Consider the following 18,427-nt stretch of genomic DNA (forward strand, 5'->3'; position numbering starts at 1 on the left):
ATCTGTCATGGCTATAGACATTCAACACCTCTTTCCTGTTAGTGACACAGTGCATTCAAGTTCCTCTTCAACATCTGGTAAGCGGACATACTCTTGAAACACTTCATGCTTTTTTTTTCTTTTTTTCTTTGCAGAATTTACATCCTTGAACAAAAATAAAATTCTCATACCAAAGGCATCAAAAATGAAATGCTTTGTCACTCATCTCATCCTGCAAACAAGCAACCCTTCAGTGTCTGCCTTCCTTAGTGGTTTCAGGTAACTGTAGAGCTCCTACCCTAACATTACGAGACACTCGGAGAAAGAACCTTTAGTCATGTAGTACAACAAACAAAAGTTTTACAAGGAGTAGTCCAAACAACAATTCGCCCCAGAAGAGTTATTATATTGTCTGTAATCAAAGGTAGAAGTCTATCCCCTCATATTTGACCTCACATTAACCATGTCATTTTCTCGGGCCTTAATCCAACCAGACATTTTGACATTAACGGCGCGTTAGACAGGAAGAAAACAGATTGCTACCATGTGCGTCTGTGTGACTTCCAATCGTCCCCACATGTACTCCGGGCAGCAGTATAAGTCCCTTTTGTGCATTCAATGAGACAACTAAAAGTGTTTGAAATCCCCAGTCTGGGCTGCAAGATGGTGCAAAAGTTTGGTTGCTGGTTGAATCCCTCAGCAGGCAAGGCCTTTCTGTGTTCCCCAAATGTGTCCATGGGTTCCCTTCCAGGTACTCCAGCTTCCTTCTACTGGTGGCACGAAATTGCAGAGACATGTCAATCAATCAGTGAAACTTCATTTGTACAGCACCTTTTATACAAAGATGCATCACAAAGTGCTTTACATCATTAAAAAAAATCAAACAGCAAAAACAACTCCCTCCCCAACTCCATCCCACAATTTAAATACTAAGGTAAAATAACGAGATTAAAACAGGTACTGACGGACCGAGGAAACTCCATCATTAATAGTTCAATGAGGAAACACTGGAGGTTAAAAATGTAATAAAACTACCGGTAATTGAGATAATGAGATTGAGTTAAATCGCTAGACTGAAAAAGGTAGGTCTTGAGTTTGCTTTTAAAACGGTTTACGTCGTGTTCTGCCCTCAGGTCTCCAGGTAAACTGTTCCACAGACGAGGGCCGTTGTAATAAAACGTGGCCTCGCCATAGGTTTTAGTTTGGACATGTGGAACAACTAAAAGACCACTTCCTGAAGACCTGGAGGCTCTGGTAGGCTCATAAGTTAAAAGCAAATGGGATAAATAAGTGGGAGTAAGACTATTAAGAGCGTTAAAAACCAATAAAAGAATCTTAAAATTAGTTTTGAAAACACACGGGAGAGATTTTAGAAATCGGTGCCTGTCAGTGTAAGTGTGAAAGTGTGTCTGTCTCCATTTGTCAGACCTGTGATTGATTGGCCACCAGTTCAGGGTGTGCTCCGACTCTCGCCTAATGACAGCTGGGATCGGCCCCAGCCACACGACCCCACAAGCGGTGTAGATAATGGATGGATAATGGATAGTCTTAACACAAAAAAGACTGAAAGGTATAATCCTGGTTCGCAGAGTAAAGAACGACTGGAAGCTGAATTTTATTTAAACTGATCTCAAACAGTACAAGTTCATTTCTGTACCGTTACCATGTCAAAGTTCCCTGCAGAGTTTAAGTCCAGGTTAAGCACACTGTCTTTCACATTACACATCTACGGCGATAAAATGGCCCGAGTTTCCAACTCACAATGGGAGTGTGACAGAGTGTAACCTCACAGCATGTGTGCGTCTATGGAAACAGTTCAGCGGCAACAGCAGGGTAATGTGCTCAGCGGCACGCGGCCTATTAATTAGAGAGGGGGAACCATGCAACTTCTCCGTTTCATGCTTCGGCCGCACACCTTCACACACTTCTCCAACGAGTGCAAGCATGCACAGACAGCTCGGAAAGCATAGCACAGAAAGCATCCTTTGACACACTGAGGGAACAGGAAGTGACACGTTCATCTGTCATGAGCAGAAAGTGGAGAGGGTCTAGGGTTAAAGTTAAGTTGTGGTGTTTTGGTGGCACAGAGGCACTGCACGCGTACCCATGTATTGAGGCTCAGTCCTCACGCGGGCGGCCCGGGTTCACGTCCGGCCTGTGGCTCCTTTAACCGCATGTCACTACCCACACTCTCTCTCCCTGATTTCCGCCTCTGTCCACTTTCCTCTATAATAAAAGGCAAAAAGGCCAAAAATAAATCTTGAAAAAAAAAAAAAAAAAAAAAGTTGTGCTGTTTTGCACGGTTATGAGCTTTGTCTGAAAAATGTTCAATTGTAAACCAAACAGCTTCATGTGAAAATAAAAGCAGCAGTTTATGAACAACTCCAAAAAAAGGAAGCTGCATTTCAGTTAGCTGTGTGCTAACACAGCAAGGCTATACCAACAAACAGATACTGTGTTTTACTGCTGTTGTACTTTAACAGCTGAGGGGCTGCTTTACATTAAATTCATTACTTACACATTCTTAGGGTTAGGGTGAGGCAGCATCTATTTCTGAACGAAATCGAGAACAGATTAGGTTTCCAGAGCGGTAATCCACTGCCATGTACTACATGATAGGATTTTAGCTTTTATAAAAACACTATCTGTGTCCTTCTCAACTTTACATTTGGTCTCACACCCCCAACAGTTTCACTCACATTTTACTCTCCTCCCCTCTATACGCCTTCTCTATCACACACTTTGAACAACGGAAAAACATGTGCGATTCACCACTCGAGGCCTCTCCCGTCCCACAGATGTGCTGATAATTAAGGGGGATAAGGAGCTGCGAGAGGAAGCTGTCCCCCCCCCCCCTGAAGAAGTCCCACGACTTCCTCTCTTGGCTGTCATCTGCTCCCACTCGGCGCCCTCCGCCCTCCCTGCTACATCTGACACACGCAGGTGTGGATCTGACTTCCTCCGAGGCACTCGAGGGGCAGAAACAGGAGCCAAAGCGGAGGCTGTATATTTGTGTAAGAAAGTGCAAACATCGAGGGGATACGTACGCCACTAGAATGCGTAGCCAAATAGGATGACGTCCGACAGATCGATGAGCAGCAGCTCAACTGTTGCTTTAAGGCTTTCAGTTTGAAAAAAAAACAGTTTGAACAACTTTGGAGCTGAGAGCAGCGTGGCAAATTCATTTTTTCTGCAAAATAAAAACACCTCAAGTTCCATCAGTCTCATCTGAGAGGCCAAGTGAAACCTTTAAAAAGGTACATTTATGTAAATCAATGTGCAGACCACATGCTTTAAATGCATCACTTTTACAATTTCTTATTCATTTGAGAGCTAACAAGTCACTCTTCCATCTCCAAGTCGCTGTCTTTGAACGTGGAGATAAAGCGTGGGAGATCACGACAGACCACGATGGACTGTGGAGGTATATATGCTGCAGTTTGTTTTCCATACTGTATGCAGTCCGGCACAAACTGAATACCTGCATAAGGTGGAGTCATCTACTAAAAGGCTACGTTTTCTGTTCTGCAGCATCACTTCTTCCACTGAGGCCCCTGAAGTGTCAAAGACTCTCACTGTGCTGCAGTGGGCAGCTCACACACAGAGTGACTGTACCAGGCTGCACAGAGGGGACGGAGCAGCCAACATCCAAATTAAATAACTCCTCAGAGCCAAAAGTGTTGCTGCTGCTGCTGCTGCTGCTGCTGCTGCTGCTGAGGGCTTTGACAGTCAAGGACTGAACTAATGAAGAGAGCTTTCACAGACTCTGGCTGCTTCACACTCACAGCAAGGCGTGGGGGGGAGATGTGTCTCTCCTCTCTGGACTGAAGATCAGAACTATATTCAATCACCTACATTGGTGCCAAACCGGGCCCTTTATGGCAACAATCTGGTATTTTTAACATATCTTTAGGTTATCCTTAAATAAAGTGCTGACATAAATAAGTTTCTTCCATTAAGAGGAGTTTGATTGTTGATACCAATGTCTTGTAAAAAATAAAGAGATGTATTGAAACATTTCAATCCACAGTTTATGTAATTGTCTTCAACCTTGTAACTTTGTTTTCAATCTGGATCCTCTTTTTTAAAAAAGTAGGCAAACAGCTTTTTTTTACTGTATTGAACCAAAGACGTGAAAGGAGTTTCTATTTGATGTACTTAAGTAAAACTGTGACGATGAAAAAAAATGGTAAAAATTGTCTGAAAATAATTTCACAAGCCACAAATAAAGTACATTAACTTTCTTTTAGTCAATATGACGTATACCACTTTTTTTTTTCTATGACACCCAAAGCCAGAGTGTGACGTCAACCTGAGTTCATTATGCAGTGTAAAACTGAACCAACAACATTGTTAAAATAGTAGTCACAGTCTCAGCAATGCTGGGATGGTGGAACATTAACAGACAATCAGACACAGTGCTTTAAGATGAGAAAGATCCAGATATGTGCATCACAGTTTAATAATACTTCACGTTTGAGATGGAGGCTATCACATACATCTTATTGGAGAAGATCTCCAAACATCTTTATCATTAGATTGTGAGTTTGGGAGGAGACGATGGCTCAAGAATAGAGAAGCTTCTCTGACAGCTTAATTTAGCAACAGGTGGGCAAAATTCATGACATGAGATTGGATGAAGAATCACGAAAAGGTCTCTCAAGTAGAGTTGCGAGGTTACAGGTGCCTCGTGTGTCTGAAGTCTCACTCACCTTGTAAACCTTTCCAAACGCACCGTCGCCCAACTCGCCGATTATTTCCCATAAGTCGTTTGGGTTGATGTCCCGGTGAACGTGCTCGTACTGCTTCACTTTCTTCTTTATTTCAATCGTAGGAATACGCAGTATTTTGCTCAGTTTAGCGAATGCCATCATTTACAACTAAAACGCATCCAGCTGAAACTTAAAAAATAAAATAAAAACAAGATTATCAAAGGGCTCTAAACGGAGAGCATTACGCACGCAGAGACGCGTGGCTCGTACACAAATCAACAACACTTTTCTACCGATGAAGCAAGAGTCTGTATCTATATCAACGTCGTTATTCTAGTCAGTCCATCGCAAATGTTGTTTCTGTCTCCAGGGTGGTAATATTCCCATTCACAGTCTGCGGTGAAGCTGTATGCGCGGTGACCACCTGCCGCTGAAACACGATGGAGTGACCTCCTCTCCGTCTGCCTGCCTGCCTGTCTGTCAGTCAGTCAGTCAGTAAGGGTGACTTGTTGCTTCAAAGTGTGCGCAAAAGCCCCACCTCGTTACTCAACAAACCAGCCCACTGCCATCATGGAAATGTAGTTCCTTTGAAAAGAGCAGGTCGTAGTCACTGCAGCGCTGATGATGTACACGGACTTCACGTCCGGGTCTGTGATGGGCGGCTCCGCACTCAGGCGCATCCAACAGCTGGGACGTCAATTCAAACGCTGGACATCATTCAGAGCTCTTTATGATTACTTCCTTTAGCTGCTGCTCCCTACATATACGTTTTTGTTCTTGTTTTGTCGTTTTTAATGTTTGTTTTTATTTACGTTTCTTAAAGAACAAAACAGTTGAGACTGTGTGTGACAGTTTCGCAATTTAGTGTAGGCTACTGAAAATCCAAAACCCATGTGTAGCCTGAAGCTTTTTTAACCACAACCTATCGTCCTGCTGCTTCTTCATGGTGTCTTTTTTTATTATTTCAATGTGGCTTGCTGACTCATTAACTTGCTCAGTAGCCAAGGGGTTTACATTTGAGTTGTAGCGTCCTCTAGTGGCAGGGTCAACTCAATGATAAATTGACTTGGCTGATGGTGTTTTTGTAGTTTGAAAGGACTCATGTACCGTGTGTGGATCCAAAGGTTATTCTCCTGAAGCTACCTTGGTATCTATAGTGTACACAATATCATTAAAAACAACAGGAAAGAGATTTAAACATGATGATCCTGTTTCCTTCCCTTCCCTCAGTCCTTCCCCTTCAGTTGCACTTTACAAACAAGTACAACTCTTGGCTATTGTAATATTTAGTAAGGGCAAAAGCGTCCTAGGCCATCAGTTTGCACACTTACAACTTTACAAAGGTAAAGTATGAGGGTGGGACACAGCTGATGTTCACGTGTGTTATAAACTGCTGTTTATAAAATGAGTGAGGTTTGAGAATGCACTAGAAAAAGAGTAGAATAAATATTACAATTTAGATTGAGTCCAAGTCTTGTGACATTTCATGTCCGTCTTAATATAACACAACACTGACATTTACAGAATATTTCAATTCTGGAATATCTGTCTGTGAACTCCACTGACATTTAATATTTCAGAGTGAAACTCACTGACCTTCATCACATCTCATTTGCATGAGTCATTTTCTCTTACAATTCTATGAAGGATAGGCCAAACAATGAAGTACTAAATCACCAGTGATGGAAAGGAAGATTGGTGGCAGTGTGAGGTGATGTCATGCTTTTCTTGCTCATCAGTTCATCACTGAGCTGTTTTAATGTGCTGGAAAACAAAAGTCTGTTTGACTCTTCTGTTTCACAATATTCATCAGTATGTGTGTTTTCCACTCTTGGCATGAGGTATGTACACATTAGTTATTCAAACCTATTAAAAAGGTGTTGTCAAATGATCTCTGCCATCTAGAACTGATTTGATCGAACTCCTGTAAATCCCCAAAGAAGATACACTAAAGAGACAAGATGGAACATGTCCATACAAGCCCACAGAGGTTTAGCTCTAATCTGTGTGGATACTTTCAATGAATACAAAACTAATATAGCTAAGTGTTTGGTTTTTTTACCATTCAGACAAAAGCAAATAGTGAGTAATGATGATTTAGAAACAAACGAAATGCAAAATAGAAGATCCGATGATAGAAAGTTCACTGTCAATTTGAAAGTTTTAAAGCTTTACACACACAGCCTTGCTCCTCCATACATCACTGATCTTGAGATCACTGAGCAGAGATTCTTAATGCACTTCTTTTATTGACAGAGAGGATAATATAATGAGATATAATGAGGGGGAAAAAAGGCCTTTTTATATATTTATTACATGAAATGTTCTCAGAGTCAGAAAACAGAGGATATGTTTTTAATAAGTGTTAAAAAGATGATAAAAAATAAAATAATTATATATTTAAGTGTAACATAAACCTTGTGTCTTTCACCCATTGCTGAGGTTTTAAGGTTGGGCTTGCTATGCATTTATTTTTAGAGATACAGAGTATAAAATCAGACATCAGGGAGAAAGAGAGATAGAGAGAGAAAGAGTGAATTGTGAACGACATTCAGGAAAGGAGCCACTGGTCAGATTCGTACAGGGACCGCTTGCCTGGAGGATGATACCTCTGTACATGAGGCCCACACACTAACTGCAAGGCCACCGGTGCTTCAATTATGGCAGATGTTTAAAGGATGTACATAGAGGGAGTGTAAAGGTCTCTGAGCACGCTGTAATATTGGATTTATAGAATGTTTTAGCGCTCCAACGCTGCACAGTCATAGCTGGTGAACACCAGGTCCTATAAAAAAAAAACCAAAAAAACCCATGTTAGATTATGAAGTATTAACGATTCAATAAACTATCTTTTCAGGCTTCACATTAGTATACCATTACAATTCCAGGTCACCACATGGCATGTGTAAAGTGCAAATGTTTCCTTTCTGTAGTTGACCTAAATCAGAGCTTAGGCTTTTCATTTTATCATCATCGTCGCTCACTTAATTGACCACAATTAAAGGGAATTAACTGTGTCACTGTGAGCAGACACCATGGCCTGGTCTGCACTGACAGTTCATGTCAGTCTGTTATGAAAAAAAACAACAAAAAAAACAGGCACAGACCCAGATGTGCCTTACGTGATGGTTCAGGTGCACTGCAGGATCAAAAATCCACCGAGAACCAAACATTTTTCATAATCTGCTTCATAAAGCCTGTTTAATCCTGTGAAATGACCCACTGAGTGACCCATTAACCAGCCGGCAGTGTGAATGCATCACATCGTTGTTTTTCTGTCATTTTTCTGTTCCATGTCAGGCTGCAGTCAACTAGACTCTAACTCAGTGGATATACAGTTAATAGCTTCTTTTTGTGTGATCACATGTTCATTAAATTTAAATTGCACAATATAAAAAATACTGATTATGAATAAAATAACACAACATAAGAAAAACGGACTACAGCTAGCTATACATAAGAATTTTACTTATTAGCTTATAATAATGATACAGTCACACATGACTTGAATGATAAGATAAAACTGTCATTAGCACATTTATACATAACTAGTTTTTTGCAGACATGAGGCAATAATCATAAAGCCTGTTACTCAACAATCACAGCGAATATGTACAAAAGTTTATTTACTACATCATCTTTGACTGCAGTTCACTTTATGCACATTTATTTCTATTTATTTGCAGTCATGTGCACATCCTAATCAATTCACCTCAGTTTCTTCAACTTGAACCATTAGTCCGGTCTTACCCCGTGACATTTCTCTGACATGAAGATGAAGAGCTGTTTCAGAGTGTACCCCAGCTTCCTCACTTCTTGGGTGTAAGCGCAGCGCCGCTGTCGCAGTTCCTCTATCAGGGAGATGTAGGTCCTCATTTTGTACATCACACACGCATTCTGAGGGCAGGAGTAGTAATTAGTGTCCGAGTCTGATTTACAGCTGAGGTTTGCAGTCAAAATACCACAGATGTTTGTGTCGAGTTTTAAAAACAGACAGAGATCTCAAGACGGACTAAATGTAAGGATCATTTTCTTTCCATGTGTGTGTTTTCACTTTTTCTTAACTTTGGCAATTCTAAACATCTGTAATCACAATAAACATGTGTTGGTCACAATCAAAGATCATTTAAAGTCATACTTACATGGACATCCAGGTAGAGATCTGGCATGTGGGCCATGCAGTAACCCTGGAAGGAACAACTATTTAAAATTTGCGAGATATTACACCAACCTTTACTCCAAATGTCCCTATAGTCTGAGAAATGTTAGGTTTAGGCTCTTAGGCTATTTAGAATTTAGTTTTCCTTTCCAAATAAACTAATCTCTATTTATTCAGATAATAAATAAATAAATGAAACATAAATGGTCTCAATGTTAACCTTAGAATGACTCTTTTTTCTTTTCTAATTTGACATACTTTTTTCCTCACTGAGGGAAATTCTGGTCTCTCTCTGTTATTGAGAGACATGCTTCTTACAAGCACAGACCCAAAATACACACATGCAAAAAACAGGAACTGTGGATATGCATTAGTGGAGAGATGTCAGAGTGGGGCTGCTGCACAGGAGCATGCCACAGCTGTTGAGGATTTAATGCTTTGCTTAAGGGCACCTTGGTAGGGAACTACCTTGGCACCTCTTCAGCTATACTAGACCAACTTCCATATTAAGTCCTCACTATGACTTGATCTGGCAACCCACCCCCCCCCCACCCCCCCCACCCCCACTGAACCCAAACTAAGTCCCAACAGACTGAGCTACTGCCGCAGTGCCGCCCCCAAAACACTATACAAAACACCCAACAAATAACACACCACAAAGACCTAAAAAGTGAAAATACAGCATGACAGCAGCACATAGAAATAGTGAAGCATCAACGCTTTGAAATTGTTCATTTCAATAACCACAGAACTGAAATCAATGAAGACTGATAATACAGCTGCTGACTCACAGTTTCGTAGGCCCTCTTCAGGTGTGCAGCCCACTGGGTGCTCTCCCGTGCCATGCTCAGCACCTTAGAGTAGCACGTTGGTGGGAAGAAAGGGGAGCTCAGAACCAGCGGAACCAAGCAGGAAAAGAGCAACAAGTGATTAAAGACTGCCATGACTCCCTGTCACCTTCAGCTCTGACAGAAACCTCTGATTGTTTGTTTGTGTGACCAAATGTCACACATGCAGCCACGTATGCATTCAGACAGATTTGAACACCCCCCCTGTTTACTCCAGACTGACACAGACACTGCTGAGGAATGACAGGCGGCAACACAATACGTCCGAGAAGAAAGTACTATTCTTTGTAAGAGGTTCAGGGGAGGAGCGTTTACACATACCATTAACACATAAATATGGGTTGTTGTTTTTTTCAATCCAAATATTTTACTATTAAGATAACAAAAAAGTAGTGGAAGGCAGATGGAGGGCAAAGGAATATTTTTTTAACAAGATCTTCTTTGCACATGTGCCCAGATGTTTTTAGTCCTCAATTCAAATGTTACTAAATTAAACTAATCAAACAAAAAAATCCAAACACTGGCTGTAAAGTACCCAAAGATGAAATATTCAGAATGTGAATCATCATCTAAAGGAAGCAGCTATATATATATATATATGACTGTATATCCTTATAGTGCACACTGAATTAAATAGACAATTGAAATAAAGACATTTTAATACTTCCTATATTCTGTATTCAGATATGTTTTTTTGTTGCTGGTTGCATTTCGATTCAGAGCACACTGAGATAACTCAAAGACAAATGTTCTTTATAAATAACTCTGCCTGGTGTCTAAAGATTCAGACATTCCTGAAGCCAAAAACAGAACACAAGATTTAAACGACTGTCTTCATTTTACTACGCCACAGAGTATACGTGGACCTTTATCATAAAGATGCAGGTGTGCTGCTTTCAGTGTTGAGTTATTATTTTTTTTACCTCAGAGGAAGGGAGAAGATAAGGAAGCAAAACAAATAAATGAGCACATACAGAAAGTTGATGCATAAACCACCAGAGTTCTATATTTTAGCTTCTCGTGTCTAAAATAACATTTAGCACTGCTGCTTATCTTAATGTTACCAAGAAGCTGATTACAAGGAAGTGTCATGTACACATAAGAAATAGAAATTATGTTAAATAAAACTCCTGTTTGTAAAACTTTAAATATTTCTTGAATTAAAGAAAGTCTACCGAAGTACAAATAGCCTCTGTTGGAATTTGAAAATTTAGAACATAATCATTTTAAAAGCCAATACCTTTATATGGCATATTGAGGCTTTTTTTCAAATTGGGGGGCTATGGTTCCAGGTTAATGTTGCAGAATGGTCGTATTTTTGGCTGCTTTCATGTCATGCAATGTTATCCATGTCCACTAGATGGGGCTAATTACACTGAGTTAAACTTATCTTCCTGCGCATCCTCGAAGGGTTTGTCCTTCATGTTAAAAGTTTTTCACATAGTTTTATTCCTTGATAACAATCGACATCAATTCAAAAGCGTCTTTTTCTGTGATTGATCTCTTTACAGGTAAAAGAAAAATGTCATTTCTAATAAAACTAGGACAGCCTTGGCCCTGGCAGAGGCCTCCTGCAGGTTAAGTAGCTTTCCTCGGTCTCTGTCCAGCTGTGATATGACACTGTCATCATTCATCTCATCTAACCAAGCAGCACACTTCCTGATGATGCCAAACACAGGATAAAGTGTTGGCCTGCTTTTGACTGATGCTCGTCACCTCTCATAGCGCGTGTGGGGAGTTGAAGGTCTGTCTCCACCCTTCATATAAAGATGGATGGCCCATACTGAGAGCGTCTTGGCATGACAGAGAGGCATAAAAAGGAAGGAAATGTGCAGTGTGCAGTGTAAGCATATCTCTGCTCCCACAGTCCCAACACTCAGACGTCCTCCTCGACCTTGGCCTGCTCAGTTATCAGGGGACGCCGGTGACCATGCAGTCATTAGAATGGTCCAATGTGTTTTACAGTGAGGTCTTAATGGCCTCTGAAGTTAATGTTTCATAAGAGATTGGACGACAGAAATCGTCCCAGAAGTCACGTTTTCTTGTTTGAAAGAGCTGCTCATTAATGCACAAGAGCTCATAGATCTAACATACATGAAATGAAGTCCTTTTTTATTACACATTTCTTGGGAAAATCTTGTCTCACTGATCATTCTGGTAGTTATCCTCTAATATCCCTGTGGGATTTCTGAAACAACACCATGATCCTCTATTTCAAAGTCCCTTCCTCTATATGACCAAACACTGAAATAGAAATAGTAGTATTAAAAGGCAAGGGGGAGAGAGTGAGTTTATCCCATAAACTTTTGGGGTTTTTTTTTGTTTTCAAGAAATTCAAAGCAAATCTAGGCATCAGTCTGTTTTGAAAGTGCATCTTTAAATCTCCCCTCTGAGACAAACCAGTCCTTGCAGATGGCTATCCATCAGTGAGTCTGGTTCTGCTTGACGTTCCTGCCTGTTTAAAGTATATTCTTTTCTTGTCAAGTTCATGCTCCTTGTGAGATTAACGTTGGCTCTTTTTAAATAAAAAAAAGTTTAAGAGTACAGTCTGCTCCTCCTCTATGCTATTATAAGTAAAAAAAACTAAATAATATAATTGATACCTTTTCGAAATCAATGACTACTTAATTTGTACAACACTTGCTCAGATACTTTTTAAGAAAAATATCACAGATGGTGCATTTGGATGTTGGGGGGGGGGCTCACTAGTATCAGCTGTAGGGGGCGCAGTTCTAAAAAAAGACTCCGAGAAAAGAAAAGTTGGTATTTAAAGCAATTTTATTGCTTTATTTTAAATCAAAAATATCTACGGGGATATATGTGACTGTAAAGTAATTCCAGTTGATTGTTGGTACCACAAACACCTTTAGGTCTACTTGAAAACCCAAAAGAGTGAACTAGTATAACTCGTAGGTCAATCACGATTTCAAATATCAAACAGTTTGTTTAGCTCTGAAAACACAAATGCGAATTCGCCTTTATCTTTTTATTGTTATTGATAAAATACGTATGAATGAAATATGATTGAATGATAAAAAATAAAAATAAAAGGGGGGGGGGGGGGGGGGGGGGGACCCTCTCCCTTAAAAGCACGTCAGTTTAGGGCAGCCTGTGACACGTGCCTCGCCCGCCAGACGCACGCGGGTGGCCAGCAGCAGTCAGTTCATTCCCAGCCTGCAATGAGGAGGTCAGTCGCTGAGCAGTTTATCCCCATTAAACCCCATTTCAGCTCCCGCTCTCTCCTCTCTCCTGTCTTCATTCAGCAACATCGGATTTCGCACGATTCCATTCTCGCCCGTCACGTCTCGCCGTGTGGTTTCCGTTTCTCGGGAGGAAGGTGTCCCGGTGCGTCTGCGTCCGAGCTGATCTGGACAAAGTGACGCTGTGAGGTGCACTGTTGCTGCTGCTGCTGCTGCTCCCCCCCTGTCTCCTCACGGCTCTGCAGCAGACCGGGCTGGACATGGTCCCATTCACAGAGGTAGGTGTCCACAGCTGCCCCGCATGGATATAGGCGGACGGGGTGCGTGGTGCGTGTCTGGTTGTGTGTGTGTGTGTGTGTGTAAGAGGAGAACTATTTCTATTCAATGCATGTCGCTCCCAAATGATCAGATAAGGGTTCCCGAGCACAACGTCCTCTGCGGGGAGCTCAGCACAGCACTGCGGTTTCCCGAACTTTTGAATACATCATTCAACCCCTGTGGGAAATTCGTATTTATATGCTCATGATGACCTTATCATGCAGTCAGGGGAATGACGTTTATGACAAAGGTTTACCCTGGTGAATTAAATGTTGCTGCGATCACAGGAAGTTTGCCTTTCAAAACCTGAAAAAAAAAAAATGCAGTCATTGAATCTGCTTTAGAAGTGTGTCCGATGGCCAATATGGAAAAGGAGGCAGTACTGTAGAATAGGGGATAAAATGCATTAAAAAAAACTTATAAAAACTTAGTTTTTCACACTCTCAACTCTTATAGGTTGATATTTAAGATGCTGACGTGATGCACTGACATCCCTCTCAACATCACATCAAGGCTTAATGTTATACTTGAGATAGAATGTGTTGAGGCATAGGTGCAAAACTCATCAAATGTCACATAATGAAAAGGACAGCCCGAGGGATTCAGTGCACAGCCAGAACAGCAGCCAACTATAAATCAAAAAGCCTCCAGTTTAGTACTCATAATGGGAAAAACAAATCATACCATTCATCACACATGTGCTGCAGACAGTGCTGCACTTGGTAGAGCTTCTTATTAAGATATAACCATTAAATTATTGATATAGGACAGACGATGGAAAGAGGGAAGGAACAAAGGCGGAACGAAAGCATAAAGGATTAATATGTCAAAACTAAAATATCAATACTGCCATATTGTTACCCTGGCTCATGTGATACAATTATCAAATTGTTGGAGCCAAGTATTGATATGTACATTTAAAAAAACAACAAACAGATCTCCCTGTCAATTTGACTCATGGCATCACTACAGTACTGAACACTGTGGCGCCTATGACACGAACGAGGTTGATAAACAGAAGAAGACAGAAGATGTCGTATGAAAATAAAGGATGCAGTGCGATGAAATTGAAACACAACTAGAGGGAATAAATCCTGCACTTAGCTCAGCGTTGGTTGTGTATTCTCCTACTATTATTAAGTATGAAGAATGAAAGAAGTCCTTATGAACATCAATTCTGTTCTGATACTTTTTCAGACTCTCAAAGTTTGCTAGCCTCGTTTTTATTGATTCTACTTTTTTTTTTTTTTTCATCTACCGGTAGAACATTTTGTGTATAATTATCAATCTGAACATTGATGATAAGGTGCTCTCTCACAAGCTCTATCTTTCCACTTGTTCCTCCCTCTGCTGATGGTGTCATGTTTTCCTGCCTCCCTCACAGGTTAGACTCTCATTCAACAGAGGGTCACAGCCACAAACGCATCACCCACCCTCCTCCTCCTCCTCCTCCTCCTCCTCCTCCTCCTCCTCCTCCTCCGGGCAGGAGTCATCTGTCTGCCTGTGTTCATCTAAACAGCAGTGAAGACGGACAGGAAACACAGACTTGCTGCCTGAGTGTGCTGTGTGTGTGTATTTGAGCGCTTCAGTGCCTTTAGTGTTCCCCCAAGCCCTCTACTGTATGTGTGTGTGTGTGTGTCTGCAATGATGTGTGATTGTGTCCAGGTGGAGCATTAAGAGGGAGACAGGACCTGTTCAAGTCAGCAAAACGGAGCCAGCTGCTGCGTGTGTGTGTGTGTGTGTGTGTGTGTGAGAGAGAGAGAGAGAGAGAGAGGGTTGATCAGTCCAGCACGTGAGACTATAGGTGTGTGTGTGTGTGTGTGTGATGGGCTAGTGTTGACCAGGCAATGAGTGCGTCTCATAGACAGAGAGAGGGGCCGTTGGATGCTGAACTGAGCTAAAGGAGCAGAAGAAGGAGGACAAGGAGAAGTGCAAGGAGCAGTCATGGGGCTCGGACAGTCCAGCAAGGCTCCGGTCACTGACGACACTGACGATGGTGAGTAAGAAAAACACAATTTTTCTTTTCTGGCTTTTTTGTTTTTTTTCTACTTTTGTGGCTCAATTCTTGTGAATTTAGGTAACACGTAATTTGAAGTTGTAGTCAGACTTCTCCCAGTCTGACAGTGTCCAGGGTGTTTTCTGCAGCCTTTGTCATGTACTTTGCTCGTGGTGAATTCATCTGAAGCGTAATAAAAGGGTGAGCCAATAATGTGTTCTTTAGATATGTTAGAAATGTGTCCATGGAACTTTATCAATTTTAATCATTTATCAGTCGCATTATCAAGTGCCTCGTCCCTTTTTTTTAGACATCGGTTTTCCTGACGTGACACACTTTTTAATCATCAGTATGTCGGGATATTCATATGAAGTGAAGGTGATGCTACTTTGAACAAATCAGAAGTAATCACACATACACAGTACAGTATGTAGCCAAAAAATGTTTTATAGTCTGTTGATTCTTTGTACCAAACTTGACGTGAATCCATTGTTTCCTGGATTGTGTAAGACGTAATAACATCAAACCATTTACATAACACATGAGCACCCACAACTCAGCCCATTTCTTAATATGACTGAACTTTAACATTCTAAAGGGGTATTTGAAGCGGCTGCTGCTGGGAGTTGTAGGAGCCAAATGATCCGCCCCTCTGACAACATTACTATTTATTATGTCCAGACTCAAACTCTTCAGGCGTCGCTCTCTGAAGCTTTGCTCTGGTGGTAACGTTTCCGATTTGGGATTAGAGGAAACTGTTGGAATCATTGTGAGGCCGTTTCTTTTTGAACTATCTTCAGACTTGTTGAGCTGATAATCAAAAAAAAAGCAGAAATAATTTAATTGGAGGAGTAGTTGTTTTGGAAGTATTTCCTTGTTTTCTTGGTGGCAGGAGTAGATAATACAATGTGAAAGTATTGATCTCTGTGAAATGAATTCCACTCTGGCTTCATTCCAAAGACGTCAAAGAAGCGCATGAGTCAGAAGTCAGGTCGTTTGACTTCACTGTGGAGCAAACAGGTGTTTTTTTTTTTTTTTTATCCTACATGATTGAGTTATTTACGAAAGTTAAAATTCCATTAATCTTCTTTAGAGTTAGCTTATTTGCTTGTCTTTTGAAAATGGTATTTAATTATTCGGTGACACACTTTTTCACCCCGATTGTGTCAAATTACCTCTTGTCGCTAATGAAATCCACATGTGTGGCTTTTTCCTCTTCACTGCAGTCGACCGCCATCAGTGAGGAAATCATTATTCATGTTTAACCCCTCGCTGCTTATTCATACAGCGTGCTGCTCTGGTAAAGTTGCTCATAACGAAGGCTTGCTGTACTCTGATTTAATGCAACGCTACACCTGTCTGACTCATAAAAAAAAGCAGAGGAGGAGGTTTCAACGAGGGCAGGAGCATAGGTAACTTTGAGTTAGAAGAAAAATACGCAATAAAGTAAACCCTGTCTGACGAAGAGCGCACAGGCAGGATCCTCCAGCCAGACAGTTCAAGTTTTTTTTATTTTTTTTATTTTTTTAAATAATGCACTCACCCATCTGAGCAGCTATAAAGAATGACGTTTATACTCACACTTCAGGAAGGTTGCATCAAGGTTACAGAGGCTATAATATGAGAATGTTGGTTTGTTTCAATAAGTGTCCTGTATGTGTTACCTGTAGTGTTAGGGCTGTCAATCGCTTTACTTCGCAATTAATTATGTTTCAATAGTTAATCCTGATTAATGACATTTTAATGACATTTTTGAGAACTCTAATATTTTTGCTTTTTTCTTTAATTCGAAGGCTTTTAGTTGAGCGTTTGTACTGTCTTAAGCCGAGAGTACTTAACTTGCTGTTTGAAATTAAATCCCACTTTTATTTAAGAAAAAAAAAAAAAAAAAAAAAGGACCTTCCGGTAGATCTCATCACGTGTTATAGATCACAAAGTGATTGACGAGAGCTGAGAGGAACGATAAAAAGTGAAATGTCTGAAGGCGGCTATTACTTTTGGATCATCAGCTAAGCTTTCTAGGAGTGAAATGAGATGTTCAAAGATGCAGCAGCGTTGTTCTTTGCCATCAGTGTGACAAAGGGAGACACCGGCGACACTCTGTTGGCGTATCTACACACATTTTAATTTCTCAACACAAATTCCTCTGCAGGTTCAGAAAACCGCATGACACTTTTAAATATGAAGTTATTCAGGATTAAAAGTAAAAGTGGCTCCCTTTGATATACGAGGAAACGCGCTTAAACTTTCAAAGGGGAGCATGAGTAGAGCTGCAGCAGCTTCTCTTTCCAAGAATGACGCCTCTTGGTGTCTTTCCCTAAGAGGTTTTTTTGGGGGGGGCCTTAGCAACTGGCAGGAGACCCACGGGGAGACCGGGGACCCACATTAAACGTTTCCTCTTGATTGGGAACTCCTTCCTATCCCTCAAGAAGGAGCTGGAAAATGGATGGACTGGATGGGTGGAGTGATGAAACACAGTACCACCATCAATCGAGGTTTTCTAAATAAAATATAATCTTTGGTTGCAGACTAAGCCTTCCATACAGAAGGGGTTTTTTTTCTTTTCTTTTTTTTCCCTCAAAGTCATACATGTGTGTGCCCTGTGATTGACTGGTGACCAGTCCAGCTTGTACCCCGCCTCTCGTCCAATGACAGCTGGGATAGGCTCCGGCCCCCAGCGACCCCAAACGGGAAATGGACAGATGGAAAGATACATTTGTGTGAGACTGTGACAATTCAAGAGCAATTCTACCCACTGTCACCTTGCACTCCATACTGCTGCACCATTTGAACTTGTGACATTGTTATTGGTTCTTCAGGAAATGTATGTGCAGAGTTAATTAACCATTCACTGCTACCCTGCTGACGTCATTGCAGAGACAGATGCATACAGCGTAGTTCATATTCAGCCGCCCATAATATTTGATTTACAGAGACATGAGTGCATGAAGGTGAACTCTGTCATGACACGTTTATCTCCTCTGGGAGCTGTGTGTGTGTGTGTTCCTTGTGTGCCACAGACTTTCCCTCCACCTTGTGTATGTGGCGGTCTCTGGTTAATGGAAAAGGTCCTGTTTACTGCTGATCATGCTTAATTCACGTGGCAGGGACACAACGACCCATGGGTTCTGTTTCAGTTGTCGGAGCAACAGCGGGAGCTCTGATGTTCCGATGTTAGTGGTTCCTCAAGTGATTTACAGGCTTCTGTGTGAGCG

General features: G+C 41.2%; 3 protein-coding genes across 4 annotated transcripts in view; 1 reads left to right on the forward strand and 2 right to left on the reverse strand.

The window, feature by feature from the left end:
- Positions 1–5,543, reverse strand: part of stk10 (serine/threonine kinase 10) — a 43,480-nt gene extending 37,937 nt beyond the window's left edge. The window contains exon 1 of one of the 2 annotated variants that reach the window (XM_079355338.1): positions 4,692–5,543. In XM_079355338.1, the coding sequence (XP_079211464.1) occupies positions 4,692–4,853 (162 nt within the window). In that variant the 5' untranslated portion in view covers positions 4,854–5,543. Of the gene's footprint in view, positions 1–2,678; positions 2,820–4,691 lie in introns of those variants that run through there. The other variant, XM_079355339.1, reaches the window with a different exon arrangement.
- Positions 5,544–7,740: 2,197 nt separating this feature from the next.
- On the reverse strand, positions 7,741–9,959 carry cytl1 (cytokine like 1). The gene is made up of 3 exons (XM_079355344.1): positions 9,642–9,959; positions 8,834–8,878; positions 7,741–8,588 (listed from the first exon to the last, which is right to left on the reverse strand). Exons 1-3 carry the CDS (start codon positions 9,792–9,794, stop codon positions 8,427–8,429), a joined length of 360 nt encoding a protein of 119 aa, XP_079211470.1. The 5' UTR covers positions 9,795–9,959; the 3' UTR covers positions 7,741–8,426.
- Positions 9,960–12,767: 2,808 nt separating this feature from the next.
- Positions 12,768–18,427, forward strand: part of stk32a (serine/threonine kinase 32A) — a 64,082-nt gene continuing 58,422 nt past the window's right edge. The window contains exons 1-2 of the mRNA XM_079356385.1: positions 12,768–13,176; positions 14,601–15,212. Coding sequence (XP_079212511.1) covers positions 15,161–15,212 — 52 coding nt within the window. The 5' untranslated portion in view covers positions 12,768–13,176; positions 14,601–15,160. The remainder of the gene's footprint in view (positions 13,177–14,600; positions 15,213–18,427) is intronic.

The sequence above is a fragment of the Symphodus melops genome (assembly GCF_947650265.1).
Source record: "Symphodus melops genome assembly, chromosome: 11".
NCBI classification, from domain to species: domain Eukaryota; kingdom Metazoa; phylum Chordata; class Actinopteri; order Labriformes; family Labridae; genus Symphodus; species Symphodus melops.